Raw genomic sequence first — 16,786 nt, forward strand, 5'->3', positions numbered from 1 at the left:
ATGAGTGTCTGGGGGCGCCTGCCCCCTGCTTCCCAGACACTGGCTGGCGGAGGACCCGGGGCTGGCAGTCGTATGGGGAGAAGCTGGCAAGCTCTTGCCTCACTCTGATTTATGCCATGACTGGCAGCTGGGAGATCCTGAGTCCCGGGTTCCAGGTCTGATTGACTATGTTTTCAATGTCAAATTGTACAGGATGCTTTTGACTGTTAGAGGAGCTGGAGTGATACAGGAAAATAAAATGAGTCACTTTTTTCAGAGAGCAGTGAGGAGTAATTCCACCTGAGAAACTCTAAGAGAAAAGCTCTTTATTCTGTGTGGGAGTGTCCTTGGGGTAGGGGGCCGTTTGACTTTCTGATAAATATCCCCTCAAGTTGTCTGAGAATATCACTAATCACTCATTAATTATTTTACTAATTTATTTCATTGGATTTTTAAATTAAAAAAGTAATACATGATTGTCACAATAAGTTGAATTAAACAGGTATATTTTAAAAGATTTATTATTTTTTCCTCATCTGTGTCCCATATCATTCCCATGGAAAACAAGTATTAAGGATTTGGCGTGGACCCATCTGTGCCTTTTTTTTTCATATACATATTTACATACATGTATATAGCTGTTTTAGTTTGTTTTTTTTTAAACTAAACAGTGGAGTTACATTATACACATTTCCATATAAGTTGTTTTTTCCAATTAATAGAATATTATCTTTTTAACAGCTGCATAATATTCTATAGAATTGATATACCAGAATTGATTCAATCAATCCCTTTTGATGAACTGTTTCCATCTTTCATTTCTTTTTATTGGCACAGTGCTGCATTTGACATCCATATGCATAGATCTTTACATGCTGCTGCTTTTATTTTAGTAGACTAGAATACTGAAAGTGGAGTCCTGAGCCAACAGATATGTGCATTTAAAATTTCAATAGATAACATCAGATTACTTTCATAAAAAGCTTATAGCAATTTCTACTTCCACCAGCTCTGTAGTACAATGCCTGACCCTCCACAGTGGATGGTATCAGCCTTTAATTCTTACAAGCCTGATGACATTATTTGATTGTTGAGTACACTTTGGAAAAAATGCAGTTTTAAAAAATTATTTTACAAAGTTTACATCTTCAGTATAGGCATTTGTGTTAACGTGGTGTGTCACACACACACACACACACATTACACACAACTTGTTTCTACTGCCAACTGTTTTCATTCCTTTTGGCTGGTAGCATGTTGAATGGGTCAGCTGATGGAGGATCTAGACATAGGAAGGGACTGGCAAAGCCAGATAGAGGTAGAACTCAACCATAAATTTTCACTCTTTGTTTTACTCTTTTTATCAGGGGCAAGATATGAGGATGGGCATGTGAGTTCCTAGCCCTTGCTTATCAAAGCAAACCCTTTCTTGACTGCATTATAGAGCAATCACTTCTTCATGACAACCCATTATCTTTGAGCAGCAGCACCTGTCCCCTCATAATTCTTGAGACTCCAGAATGAATTCCAGAAAAATACTCTGTGACAGGTAGTGTGAAGGTATTAATTCCCAGGCCAGGCTGTCAGTGCATCAGTCGAGAGGCAGAAGAGAGCCATGGTGAAGGGCATGGAGTCTGGAGACAGCTTGTGTTTGAATCCTGGCTCTGCCCCTATCTGGCTTTGTGACCTTAGGCGAGTTAATTAACCTCTCTGTTGCTTCAGCTTTCCTATTACAGATAGGAAATAATACAATAATACTTTCTGCCTCATAGGATTGTTGCCAGGACTAAGGAGTGAGAGTTAATATGAATTCAAGAATAAATAAAGCACTTCAAATAGTGTCTGGTATACAGTAAGGCCAATACACATGTTTGCTATTATTATTAATTTTTATTATCACACACTGAATGGTTACTAATCATACAGACATGAAGGCGGCAGCTCTCCTGGAAGAAAGGTGAAGAAATAGTGTGTAGAGAGGATGACCACAAAAGAAGTGGATACAGTCATATATCGTGTAGATCCACGGATGTCGTGAATAGATTCTGACCTTCTGGGATTGGACTTGATCTGAGGCAAACAGGGTTGTCCCAGGGCCTGCTGTGAAGTGACCATAATTCATCTTTGATGTTTCCCGCCCCCAGTGGCCCCTTGCTGCTGCTTCCACATCTTTATCTAATTCTTGGTTACCAGCAATACCTGGTGAGGTGCCTCGTAACTGCTTCCCTGAGGGAGAGAGTAAGTGGCAGTTTTGCACGCCTCTGTATGCGTCTGCCCAGAAGGAGCAACGACACTGGCTTCTCAGCTTGTGGCTCCTGAGTGTGGACAGAAAATCTTCGTGTTGAGGGCAGTCAGAATGGACTCTTACACCGTGTGAGTTGAACTGTTTTGCTCTGAGAAGACTGAGAACGGTGACTTGGAACCAAGACAAGTCCGCTGGTTTACAGGACCCGTGAAGCAGGGGGATTTGCCTTATTATGTTTTGTAGGGAATGTGTTTATGTAAGCAGAACAGCCATCAAGTTTTGAAAAATTTTAGTGGGAAAATGTTTATAATGTGCCAGGAGGTAGTAGGTAATGATAATAATAACAATAAGTAAATAGAAAAAAATATTGAAAGAAATTACACCGAGATGTTAATTGTGTTTCCTTGGCTTGGGGAGATTATAGTGTAGGTGCCATTGTTTTTTTCTGCGTGTATATATGTTTATACCATTTCTATATAGAGACTTGTAATTTTCCAAAATGAGTATATATTACTTTCTTTGACAGAAGGTAAAATAAAGTAGTTACAGACTATTACCAATAGAGCTATTACTATAGAAGCAGCCTAAATGGCTGTGATAGGGGATTGTGAAAACCAAATGAAACTATGGCACATCTGTGTAATGAAATACTCTGCAATTATCAAGGTGGTCATAGAGTGAAGTTCGAAGGTTTTCACTATGTTATTAAGTGGAAGAAGCAGTATAGGAAACATAATATATAGTAAGTGCAATGCAGCAAATGTAAGAATATGTAAATGTATGTATGAATATATACATTTCTGGAAGAATATAAGTGAAAATTATTATGGCAAATGGGATTATTGATAATTCTTTAATTTTTTGCTTTTCTGTGTTTTTTAATTCTCTGCAATAAAATATGGGTTACCTACATAATAAGCGAATGTTTATATAACTTTAAAAAAATCCAAAGACTATTCTTAGGGCAATAAAGTCCTGTAAGAGATAGTGACAAATTGTATTCTTATGAGCAATGTTGCCATCTAGTGGATCAAAAGCGAAAACTCACTCTCTTTCTTCATCTTCGGTTTGGAATTAGGAAATGAAAGCTAAATACTGTGTCATGTTTCAGACGAATGCCTGGACAGTTTTAGCAACTGAACGAAAGTGTTCCTTTGATTTATAGGAAAAAGAAGTATCCCAGTGACCAAGCGAGAACCCAATCGTGGGTGCAGCTGTTTAATTTTATTTAAAATAAAAAAACACATGTTTTACTAAGTGTGTTTTCAGGCAGACTCTTCCGTAAAGACAATTATGATTTATCCACTTTATGGATTATTCAGGGGAAAATTTCCATCCTAACCTAATTTTTTCCAACTACTTGGCATAGTAACCAGCCCATAATGATGCCACAAATATTTGTGGAATGAATGATCACTTCTGGCTGACTTAATCCAACTAACAGTTGGTATATTTTCATGGACTATAAATTTATTTAAATGTGAACCCATTGAAGCACTAGTTCTCTTGATATGCAAACATAAAATAATAAAATGCTTCACAAAGTGAAATGATGGTGGTTTAGCTGCCATTTCTTGTCACCGTAGGACTTGCTCTGAAACTTCATTCAGCCCACTCACTGAATTTAACTTTTCCCACTCACCTTTCTTCTTCTGGGTATGAAAATCTAAACGTTTTGACAGTGCCTCTGTGGAAAAACATGGTTAATGTGTTCCTTACCCCATTCTTCTAAACTTCCCAGAAAGCCAGGTGGCTGGTAGATTGTTGCCTTGGGGAACTAACCCTCACTTTCCCTACCACCCTGCAGGTGAGCTGATCAATCTTGCCATGTACTGTGAGCGGATAAGGAGGAAATTCTGGCCCGAGTGGCATCACGATGATGACAACACCATCTATGAGTCCGAGGAGAGCAGCGAAGGCAGCAAAACGCACACGCCCCTGCTGGATTTCAGCTTTTACTCAAGGACAGAGACCTTTGAAGATGAGGGAGCAGAGAACAGTTTTTCCAGAACCCCAGACACAGATTTCACGGGACACTCGCTCTTTGATTCTGACGTGGACATGGATGACTACACGGACCATGAACAGTGCAAGTGATGTTCAGCCTCACTGACCCTCTTCTGTTGGAGCTGCCACTCTCTGGGGTCGGTCCCGTTTCCCAGGTAGAAATCCATCCGAGCTGGGAGGAGATCTCTGTGCTTGGCACGGTTCTCACAAGCTAACTGGACTAGAGCAGCCTTATTTCTTTTTTTGTACAAACAGAACACAGAACCATTTCGATGACTCCATTTAAAACAAACAGGCAAAAAAAAAAAAAAGTCAGCATGGTTCCTGAAATCCATTTTTGTTTTCATTAGAAAACTAACATTGTGTGGTGGAGCAGGTGCAAGGAGAGGTTGTCCACAGATCGTGTGTACGCTGATCCTCTTCAGCCCGAGGCCTCACTTGCGAGGTGGATTCTTGAACATCTTTCATCCAGCAGGGTTCGAAGTCATGAGAGATGCCGTCAGAAGAAATGGAGGAGATGGATGTTCTCTGGGGGCTGCTTGTATTTCACGTGTGCATATTGTATGGTGATATATAAGTCAAATAAAATCCATAGATATTCAGTGAACACCTACTATGTGCAAAAGCACTTGCTAGGTGCTAATCAGTATCAGTTTTATTCTAAGCCCTGCCAGTGACGAGCTGTGTGATTTCGGGCAAGTCCCTTAATTCTTGTGTGCCTCATTTCCCCCACCTGTAAAGTGGGGGTGACAGTAGTCTCCACCTACCTACCTCACAGGGGTGTTGTGAGGATTCATGTGGTAGCATTTGGCGCTTTAAACTTCTCGGAAGAGGTGTGACATAAACACATTTTATTCTTTAATGTGCTTCATGCGTGTGAGGATTGGAGGGCCGAGGAATTCCACATGCAGGCAACAGCAGCCACGGCCGAGCGGATGAAACACACACCGAGGCACAGTGAGGACTCTGTCTCCAGCCTCTTTGCAGTCTTGCTTGAATAGAAATCTTTTGTTGAAAGAACCCTGGAAATATTTTTATGGATCATCAACAGCTGCAAACGGTCTTCAGTTCTCCTGTATATTTGCAGAGAAGTCTTTCTTTCTTTCTTTGCCTGAACGCACAATGGGACCTTGTCCTCTGTTGGCCCCGGAGTGTTAAGTTGACTATGTTTTATTTACTTGAAGGAAATAAAGCTCAGGAATAGGATGGGTTTAACAGAGGTGACAGGGAAAGTGTTTCGACGGACTTTTGCCAGCAGAAGCTTGCCAACTTGTAATGTCTTTTTTGAAAACAAACCTTGCAAGGTGTATTGACAAGATGAAGTAGGAAGAGGATCATGTGTTTCGTATCAGAGCACTTTGGGCGGTGTAGCCTCTATGCAGTTTTATTAATGCAACTTTTCTGGTGTTCTCAGCCATTGTCCAGCGAGGGGAAGGCAACGCTGAGGAAAATCTTAACATTTCTTAAGGATTCCCCTCCCCTCCCCTCCCTGGACCTCCTCTGCCTCCCTGTAGTACCCCTGAACTTTTGGGGTGCCTTATGGACGAAGGCACACTATCTCTGAAGATACAGTTTTGGTTGACTTTGAAGATCTTCCAGTGAAGTATGGGGCGAAGACCCTGGGGTGATGGCTGTGGATTTGGGCTTCTGACCCCAGCTGGCTGGGTAAGGGTTATTCCTTGTGGGGTTAAAGAGGAACTCCTTAAAAGACAGCAACTTCTTCTGAGAAGTTCATGTACTTTACTTGGAAAAGACTCTCTTTGAATTTAATTCTGGCAAAAACAATCCTAAAATTCTATGGATTCACAAAGAGATAAAGGGGGAGCATTTTTGAGGCTAGTTACTGTGAAGCAACTGGGAAGGGCATCTGTAACTGGGAAGAAATACTGAAATAACCCAAGCTAGACATTGTTATTCCACAGAAAACTCAGTGGTTAATATCTTATTGACACCCTTCATTTTTGAGCGGACTTTTTGATGCCTCCTGAGAATGTGTTGGCGAGAATGGATAAGCCTGTTCTGTTTCCAGCATCATTTGGGACTGTTCACCTCTTCTCTCTCCAGCAAGTGTGTTCCAAGGCCAGCTGGTGGTAGTTCTGTTAAGACTAGGGCAACTCCTAGCCTGAAAATGTGAATGTGATGGACAGGTAGACTGTGGACCTATCTCCACGAAGACTGAGTTGCCCTTTCCCCACCATCAGCTGGATAGAGTTGTGTTTGAAATTTTGTCTATAATTTGTTCTTCCTGTATAGCACCAAGAGTGATGTATCTTTATGCCAAGGATAATTAAGTTATGAGTATGTAGAGCCACATATATTTTTTACTGTGTGTTCCTTGGAGGGCAAGTCCAACAACATTAAAAGTGAAGTTGTAAAACCTCTCCGTGTACCTCCCACAGAGGCCTGAATTGCCACCTGGAGTCCTGGATGCTGCCTGGCCGCTCTTGACTGGGTACCCGGCATTTTGTTGGTGTAACTTGATTTGGAACCCTAGAACATACACAGGTTTTACTTTCCCAAACTGGGTTATGGAAGCAAAATGACCAAGATAAAAACCCACTGTGGTGTGGGTGACTTACACAGTCTTGATTGGGAGGGCTTTAATTTTATGTGCTTCATTCTTAAGCTGCCCAGATTTGAAGTGTTCACAGGTGCTACTTCTGAGAGAAATAACCAGAAATTAGGGGATATTTTTGACCTCTGGCTCACTTGTTCAAGTTCTGTATTTCTGTTTTACTGGAAAGTAACTTAAGGAAATGTGATCTTTAATGCTAACAGTTGCTTTTGGGTGGACGGAAGACCCACAGGCCACCTTTTTCACCTCTCGTAGAAGTAAATTCTGCCCCTTATCCTTCCCTTCACTCCACCCAATCCCTGTCTGCATTCATCAGGATGAAGGAGCAGCAGCATTCTGCTCAGCATTTGCTTTGTCAGAGTAGATACGAGGGTGATTTAAATTTATGCAGAAGTGAACTGTATTGTCAGAGGTCCTCATTTATTGTTGTAACATAATGACTTGTGAATAGCGACACTACCAAGGCCACGGGCTCCCCAGCTGACTGATCGTAGACTTAGAACAACTGGACTTGAGTCACAACTGCCGTCTGGTCCTCAAGTAAGCCCTGCCTGTGTGTACCGAGGTCTGAGGAAAGGTGTTGTTGAAACAGCTAGGGTTCAAAGAAAGGAAGCGTTAAGGATTGTAGCCTCCAGGTTCTCGCTCACTTTGAGAGAAAGTGTAGACTCATAGAAATGGATAGCTGGGCCATGGATTAGCTCTAGAAAGTCATATTTATTTGGAGGGCAGACCCAAAACGGAGATCTTTCATGTTGCCTTACATGGTTCTTGCCACTACATGAGCTTGGCTTGGTTTCTTTTTAAAACCCATCTCCCTGAGAGGTCACTCCATTTCCTCGAACCAGCACATCCCCAGCCTTTTTCAGAGAGTACTTGGAATCCTCCACTCTTGTCCCCTGTATCTGTTCAGCCTGGTCCAGGCTACTTCAAGGGATCTTTCTTCAGAATCTGCTCTGTGCAAGGCACTGCTAGGCTCTGTGAGTGATGCCAAGATGGGTATCCAAGTCACCAAGACTCCTCATTCTTGAATTATATCTCTTAAGGAATCCATGTCCATATGCCCTCCCATTGGCTATTTAGTTACTCACTGGTAAGTGACAGCCACTTACTCTGTGTCTGACCCAGGATCCATGCTGGATATAGAGTGTGGACAGAACAGACATGGCACCCTGATTTGAGGGTATTCTCTTTTTGCCTAAACTTCTTCCATAGCCTCTCTTACATGCTTGGCCACTTCCCTGATCCATTCCACCCATCACCACATTAATATTTCTGCAAAGCTCTCATAGGGCACCGTATTGCTTCAGGATAAGGTATTCCTTCAGGCCTGCCATTCTCTCTTTATTCATCTGGTGTCCTGGGACTCCTCCACGTGAGCCATCCGGTGCGTCCAGGTTGGTCCATTTGCCTTTGCCCGAACATGCCTCATGTGTCCTACTCTGTGACTCTGCTCACGCCAGCCCCTCTCTGCAGTGCCTGCCCTTCCTCTCCATCTGCCCAGGTCACACACACCTCTCAAGGCCCAGCTTCGTCTGTTCTGCAAGACGAGGTCTCAGCTCATTATAATCTCCCCTTCCTCTAGAAACATGGCACCTGTCATTTCCTTCCTTGAAGGCTGCAGGGGAAAGCTATGCCCAAAAAGATGGCCATACGCTAGAAAATAGTGGCTTTTAATTTTTTTTAACATTTTTTATTGATTTATAATCATTTTACAATGTTGTGTCAAATTCCAGTGTTCAGCACAATTTTTCAGTTATTCATGGACAAATACACACTCATTGTCACATTTTTTTCTCTGTGAGTAATAACATTTTGTGTATATCTCCCTGTGCTATACAGTGTAGTCTATTCTACAATTTTGAAATCCCAGTCTATCCCTTCCCACCCTCCACCCCCCTGGTAACCACAAGTCTGTATTCTCTGTCTGTGAGTCTATTTCTGTCCTATATTTACGCTTTGTTTTTGTTTGTTTGTTTGTTTTTGTTTTTGTTTTTTAGATTCCACATATGAGCGATCTCATATGGTATTTTTCTTTCTCTTTCTGGCTTACTTCACTTAGAATGACATTCTCCAGGAGCATCCATGTTGCTGCAAATGGCATTATGTTGTCGGTTTTTATGGCTGAGTAGTATTCCATTGTATAAATATACCACATCTTCTTTATCCAGTCACCTGTTGATGGACATTGGCTTTTAATTTTTTGTGCCTCCATCAATAACCTAATGAAGGTCCTATGCCCTCGTCCCAGAAAAGTACATAGATGTGAATATATGAGATTTTACATAGAAGTTCAGGAGATTTAAAGACATCTGGAAATTATCGGTGGGTTCCTTAGAGGGTTCATAGACCACAGTTGAGAAACCTTCTAAAGAGTCTTTAAAATTTACTGCTTGTTAGTGTTTGTTCTTTCTCGCCTTTAAACGCAGCCAGAGAGAAGACAAATTGGAATGAGAGGTGCAGACAAAAGAATCTCTCTCGTTATCCACGAGGAGAGTGTGTTGAGTGACGGGAGGAAGAAGTGGTGTCTCACGTTAACTGAGAAAAATAACTTTATTTGCACAAATTTGGCATTTTGAAAGTGGCAAGGTTTTGTTGCCATCATTGTTGACTTCTGTCTTCTAACCATCCAAAAGGTTGATTTCTCAAAATCAGTTCAAGGGCCAGGGGAGCTTCTGCTTGGGTAGGCTGACCAGCCTGGGGCTTAAGGGGCAGAGAAGAGACTGGATTTTTCCTTACAGGAAAAAGTTCTGCACAATTAGGTTCTTCTGCATTAATTAATCAATTAAATTTTTAATTGATTAATTAATAGAACAATTGTTGAGCGTATTTGCAATAAAAGGATGGTGCCCTTTGTTGATATTGTACAACTCAGGTTCTTCCTCTCCTCCTTCCTTCCCCCCTCCTTCTTCTTTTTTTTTTTTTTTAATTCGGTGAACCTACTTTCTTTGCTCCTGGCTATGACCCAGGGTCCTTTGTTTTCCTTTAAATGCTGTGCTGTTTAAAATGACAAGGACTGATGAAAGTACATTCAATAACAAATGCTTCTTGAGTCAAAATGCTGAACCTTGGCAACCCATCTTTCTCAGGTCAGGGGATCCATTACCTGTGGCTGTGGAGTGCTTGACCCTTACTCACTTGCTTCCAGTGGCCTGGCTGAAACTTGCCAAGTTCAAAAGGACCCCCTTGGTGGGTGGGGCAGGAGGCTCCTCTTGCCTGCAGATCTCTTGCCAGTGCCAGGAGCAAATGCAAACACGCGTGGGGCTTTCCTCACTACGTCTCTTACCAGAAACTTAGGTTTTAGTCCCTAACTTTAAAGAGTATCTTAAAGGTATTTAGTCCTTTAATCTTTAAGATATGTTAACTGGAACCAGCAACACATTGGCCTTGCACCTTAGGGAAGGTTACGAGAATACTGAAAAATACCCAGAAAGAAAGCATCTCACTGTTTCGGGGCTGAAGTTGTGACCTCCTCAGTCATTCTGGCTTTTGCCAAACCCGGCAACCTGTCCCCAGACCAACGCTCTCTGAAGCTTCTGCTGCTGGCTAGACCGTGACAAATTAGGATGCTCAAATTTCAAGAGGATTACTGCCCCTAAAGTTCAAATTTGTAGGCAAATAAAGAGGACCATTGCAATAAAGAAACAGATAACTTACAGATGTGATCCAGCCAGCACCAACACTCCTGATCATTTCGGTAGGGAAACAAGTCCTCTAGAGCAAAAGGCTGGTACAGGGCGTTGGTGTTCTGAGCACAACAAAATATTTTCAGCAATGAACTTGGTAGCCTTCTTGAATATTTCTCAATTGCCATTTTCCCTAATTACAGCTTTAATTATTTTGAAACTGTAGAGCAATATGTATTTATGATGATATTTCATTTTATGAAAAGTAGTGTTACTAAATGTGACTAATTACCCCCCCATTGGCAAGCATCTCCCCCCCACCCCCGACCTTCGGCTCTAGAATAGAGTAACTTAGATTAATCAGTAAAATTTAAACCTTTTTCCTTCTTTAGTATTAAAAAATTACCCCATAGCTTTAAAAACAATAGGATTCAGCTCCTGAATTGCCAAGTAAATCAGCAGTGGCTAAACAGACAGCAGAGGGAATGTAATATAATTGGAGGGCTAGAAAAGAGCAATGCTTTGGGTGTCTACTACCTCCCTCCTCTTTCAAAAAAAAATAGTCTGTGGACTTTTCTTTTTAACAGTTGCTCAGAACTGGAAGTGTTCTCTCATATTGGCTTCTGTCCTCCCACAGGGGAGCACATTTGGCTTATTACAACATGGACTATGTCCAAATGATTGTATTTTTATCTTTAATGAATTATATCTGAGATTTTTTGCAGCAATAAGACTAAAGCTAATGCTCAAATTTTCAAGGGATCTCTGCTTTGTAGGGGCAGCATGTTGCGTTACTTCTGTCACAGAATGGTTTTACCTCGAGTAATGCGTCTCACGGGGTCGTGCTCACTGTACACAGATGTTTTTCCCAGGGATCTGTGTCGTGTTGAGTGTCTGACACCTCCACCTTTGATGAGGGTGACGGTTCCTTGGTGGTGATGGCTGAAAAGATGAGGGTCTGAGTCCTTCATCTGGTGGCATTTGAATTTCACTGAGCGGGAGGAGAGAAGGAAAGATGAACAGATACTGGCGCTTCGGGCAGCCATGTGGGATGGCTGTGTTACAGATGCGTCAGGCACACTGCAAGTTTTCTGGGTGGTGGCACCTTACTGAAACAATCCAAAGGACTGCAGGTTTGAATCCAGAACAAATGAAATCTGTGGGGAAAGATGGTCTGTGGACATCCTAGTGGCTGGTGCAGGAGGCACTGAAGTCATGTTGACCTTTGTCCTCGCTTCTGGCTTATTCTCCAGGGTTGTGCCACCTGAGGCTGGGCCTGGGAACTGAGGGTGTGGCCCCAGTGTGTTCACTCCTTCGGTTCTGTAACTTCCTTTTCATCTCTTGAAAGTGTTTGTGGCATATCATTTCCATTTTATAGTATCAAATATACAGAGCATATTTGTATTTTTTTTAAAATAAAAGTCCTTTACATGTTTGGAGACACCCCAGATCATCCATACTTAGGCAGTGGTCTCCAAACCTTTGTGCTCTTTGACCTCATTAGTAAAGCTTTCTGAGCATGCCCCTCAGCATATTTATTTATAAACACATACACCCTGCTCTACTGATATATTATGTACATTAAAAACCATAACAAACATAGACATTTACAAAGAACATTCTTATCTACTCAATAGAGTTTAGGGAGTGGGGTAAGGAAGACTTTAGGGGAGCACCTAGAAGGCTGCAGCTGGTTAAGGAATGTGTATGTAACACTGGTGGGGAAGTGGGTGTATGATAGGCACGGATGCATGATTCTAGGCCAAGGTTATTCATTCATTCATTCATCCATTTTTGGTTAGGGGAAGAGAAGGATGAATAATTAAATATGTCTTTTATAAGAGCTCTTTTAAATTGCTTTTGGGAGCATTTGATCTAGTATGTCTCGTAAATTCCTGAAGGATTTTTCAGTGCACTGATTTAAGCAAAACAAGGGAAGTAAGGAGGGGAAAAAGCCTCTACTAATGCAAATGCTGGCTATATGGACTGAGGATTTCTGAATCTGAAAAGCAGGTGTTGAGAGATCCTGGTAATCGTCATCTCACTGATTATATGTCTTTCTTCTATTTGTTTATGATCTCATGTCTCCAAATGTGTGGAAGAATTACAGGTTTATTTCCAGATGTCAGAGACAGGAAGGACCAATGTTGGGGTAATTCGAACCCACATTTCAGCTGCTTGGGGGCTGATGTGTGGACACTGCCTGGAAACGCTGACCTGCAGCTTCTAGTTTGCAAACACAGTGAAGAGCACCTTGCTGAACGAGGGCCTCGATGTGGAGGCGGCATTCCAGTGTTTGTTTCTGGACCTATGAGTTATTTTAGCACAGTTATTGTTAGTAGTTTATAAAGCCATATTTAAACTTGTACACTTGATTGTAAGATAGATTTGAATTGTGCACTATGTTGATTACTGTATATAAATGTGGAAATTCTGTATATTTGGTCCTAATGCTGTATGTATTTGATGTGTAAATGATAACTAATGGATATGAAATAGCTTGCTTTGAATGTCTTTATTCCAATTCGCTTCTCTTTTGCAAATTTAAATGTTTAAGCTTCACACCCATGGGGAAAATCTGAAATTTTTGCATCTAATACACTGTTAAGTGGTGGTCTCTTAGATGATTGGGAGAATATTTTAGTAGGCTCTTGTATAATTAGAACAGAGGTAATGAATTTTTTAGACTATGACTTTCTGATAGAATTTTAAATGAATGTTTTTTTTTGAGTAGAAAAACAGGTCTCTGGAATACACCGTCTTCCCCTCTCCTGCCTTTGCTTCATGCCATGTGCCCGTCGGAGCACAGTGAGGACTGATGTCCACTGGCACAGGGAAGACAGGATGCAGAGAGTGGAGCACATGTGAAGACCTTCGGTGTGGTTGCTGGGCCCGATGATAGACCCATTTCCCCCGCTGTAAATTTGTCTCAATTAGTTTTCCCCAACTGTTCAGTGAAGTAATTCTGATTCTCATTTAGCAGATGAGGAAAAAGGCTTGGGGAAGTAAATTAGGGTAATATGGCTAAGAGATGCTCAGAGATTTGCAGTGAGTTTTTGTTCATTAAAAAAAAAAGTTTTTTGTTGGAGGTACTGGAGATTGAACCCAGGACCTTGTGCATGCTAAGCATGAGCTTCACCACTGAGCTATCACCCCGCCTGCCCTACCTGCCCTGCAGTGAGGTTTTGGAAACACAAATCTTACTACTAACTGTTCCACACACACACGCCTGGCAAGGAACCTTGAAAGATAGCTCGTCCCACAGGCATTTCAGGGTGGATAGAGACATGCAGAATGTTTGAAATCCCATCTACAAATATGACCAACTATTATTCAAATGTTACCTTTTTACCATTTAGGGCAAATTAAATAATGTAACATCTAAAATCACAGACTTCCCAAACCATGGGAATATTTATTAAGTAGAAAATGCGAGAACCCCCTAATTCCATATTCTAGAGACGATGGTTTGGTTTTTAGCCTTTTAGACCCTCTTTCTTTCATGACCTATAAATCTTAACTCTTCAGCTCTGCTTATTAATAACATTGACCCCAAATGGAAATGCTCTGGGACAAATCTGTATCTACTGCAACTTGAGTGGGCTCAGACCCTTCTAGAACTGGTGTGGGGGTCTTGGACTCAGGCTTGGTGTCTGTCCTTTTAGGGAAGCTTTGCTCTCTGTGCTTTCAGAAGCAAGGGGGTGGTTTGCCTTCCCAGTGTGCTGTGCTCTCAGAAGCGCTGAGAGAAGTGCTCTGTGACCAGTTGTACCAAACCATCCGGATGCCATTTTTCATATTCGTGTCCTTCTCTCCTTTTAGAGGCGGGACAGCATGGTCGGAGGCCTCCCTGTCCTCCCTGGGGCTGTCTGTGTTGTTTGTAGACAATGCCACTGTCAGCAGCCATTAAACGCTCCCCAGCGGGGCTGGTACCCGTTAACATCAGACTTTTCTTTTAAAACCTGCCAAAGTCAAAGTAGCTTATCCTTTGGATGAAAGGGGACTTTGGAAAACAAAGGGGAAAGAGAACTAGCTTCCTTCCTCCCAGTAATGACTGTGATGCTGCCCTTTTGTGCCTGAGAGGTACCTGGTCTATGAATGACGGTGTTCTTGTTGTGAAGACCCGGGGGGGTCATCTCCAAGTGAGGGGCTGTCGGATTGGAGGTTTCCCTTCCTGAGGGTGTTTGGCTTGGGCACGCACACAGGGTAACTCGTGCTCAACACGTATCCAGGAGAACCCTGATTAAAACAGAATCCCAAGCAGGGAGGAGAGTTGGGGGAAGGGCTGTGTGTGGAAAGGAGCAGCCCCAGGTCTCTTCCCAACCCTACTGTGTCCGCGTGTCTGTTGTGTGGAAGCCCGGCTGCTGCCTGTCCACTGTCACAAGCCTCCTCCAGCTCTAGTTGGTGCATTTGAAGGAAAACAGAAAATTTAAAGACTGCTCAGGGATATCAGTAGTCCTGATTTGCTAGTGGTACAAAAATGGGAAGGAGGGTAAGAGGGAAGGAAGCACCAGGACCAGACTGTCTGGAGGTCATCCCCTTGGGAGTGAGGAGGGTTTCTGAGCAGGGGACTAACTGAGAAAAGTATTTAAATGAGATTCATCTGATGACATCTGATGCAGGACTAGTCAGAGAGGAGGCTGCAGCAGAGCATCTGGACCTGATCTCAGTGGCTCCCAGTGAAGTCAGAGGTGTGAAATGGGGGAGGGGGAGTGAGCAGCCACTCCGCCCAAGGACACGCTGAGACTCCCGGAGGTGGGGAGCCCTGGGGGGGAGGGACGAAGGTAACACTGGGAGATTGGGGAGGTGATGCTGCTGCTGCCTGTGTAGGAAAGGCAGAGGAGGGGGAACTGGTTTGGGGGAAGAGCACTGTTTGGCTTTAGGCAGACTGCATTTGAGGAATCTGTAGGAGATGCAGGACTGGAACTTGTGAAGAGGGTGAAAGCAAAGCCACAGCCCTGCAGGGACGGCTGAAGTAAATGGACTGGGGAGAGAATAAAACTTATTAGCACCTTGCATTTGCACAAGGTTTGCCTTTAAGATACTGTTAGAGTCAGTAACACCCAGACAACATCACTTAGTATCCTCATTTACAAAGTGAGGATTCCTACAGGTTGATCTTTAGGATAGCTTCTGGCTCAAACCTCCTGCATCCTTCCCTGAGGCTGAATTCCACTTCTCTGTCAACACTGATTCCGCCTCCTGCTTTGTTGCTTCTCACGGTGATGAAATGAGATTCTTGGCCGAATCAACTAGTAATAGCTAACATCTAAATATTAATTATTGTGTGCCAAGCACTGTGTTCTTAGCAACCTACGCCTGTTAAGTCGTTTAATGGTCATCACAGCCCTGTGAGGTACTATCACTGTCATCATCATCTTCACCACCACCACCTTCATCCTCATCATCACCATCATCAACATCTCTAGTCTACAGATGAGGAAACTGAGGCAGAGAGAGGTTAAGTAACTTGCCCCAATCTCTGCCAAGTGACCAGCAGAGCTGCGGTTTAAATGCAGAGAGTCTGAGTTTAAGAGTCCAGCTTTTACACTCCTGTACACCAGTAGCTCTAAACCACTGAAGAAATAAAAAAGGCAAAGATATCATAAAAGGGTTAGAAAGGACACAAGTGCATCTACCTTGGGGAGGGACAAGGTTTTGCTCAGAGGCATTATGCCAGCTGCTTGGAGGCAGGTGGTGTGGGCTGACTGGGTGTATGCACCTATGTCTTGGTATCAATGAAGTCAACATCCTTCTCCTCAAAAGCAGCCTCCCCAAGTCACTGTACTGTTTTTCCCTGTGAGCAGAGCCCAGGAAACTGCTTAGACAGAGCCCCAAGGATGGAGCACTCAGGGAACACCACCCCGAAACGCTTGTGCTTGTATCTTCATTAAACATTCTTTAACTTCTTTATTGCTGTTGGTGGGTCTTTACTTCCCAGGCTGGGCTCTCTCATCAGCCCTGGGATGTCTGACTTCTGGTGTTGGGTAACTTCAAGTGTTTAAAGCCTGCAGCAGCTGGAGGCCCAAAGGGGAAGTGCATTCTGTAGCTCGCCCCATAGCGCAGTGCATGTAGTAAATGATCAATAAGGATTGGTTACAGGAACGGACAGATTCTTAGGGAAAAGACAAATCAAATTGCAAAGAAATATCCAAAGTTTGAAGTTTGACGAGACAGACTGTGCAAAGGCAGCCTGTAAATTACTCATAGAACAAACTGAAGGTGACTGAAATACGGGGTAGTAATTTCTGAAGCCTCAAGTGGTTTATGTGGTCCTCAGGATCCCTTGATAGAATTATAGCCCCATACTTCAAACAGCTCCCATCTCCTTGACACACGTATACCATGCATCTGAATCCC

The 16,786-nt window shown here is 42.8% G+C and overlaps 1 protein-coding gene across 4 annotated transcripts in view; it reads left to right on the forward strand.

Moving 5' to 3' along the window:
• Positions 1–12,867, forward strand: part of FAXC (failed axon connections homolog, metaxin like GST domain containing) — a 61,206-nt gene extending 48,339 nt beyond the window's left edge. For all 4 annotated transcript variants that reach the window (XM_074368597.1, XM_074368595.1, XM_074368596.1 and 1 more), the window contains one exon: positions 4,032–12,867. In XM_074368597.1, the coding sequence (XP_074224698.1) occupies positions 4,032–4,321 (290 nt within the window). In that variant the 3' untranslated portion in view covers positions 4,322–12,867. The remainder of the gene's footprint in view (positions 1–4,031) is intronic.
• Positions 12,868–16,786: the final 3,919 nt, after the last annotated feature.

Source organism: Camelus bactrianus, chromosome 8, assembly GCF_048773025.1.
Source record: "Camelus bactrianus isolate YW-2024 breed Bactrian camel chromosome 8, ASM4877302v1, whole genome shotgun sequence".
Classification (NCBI taxonomy): domain Eukaryota; kingdom Metazoa; phylum Chordata; class Mammalia; order Artiodactyla; family Camelidae; genus Camelus; species Camelus bactrianus.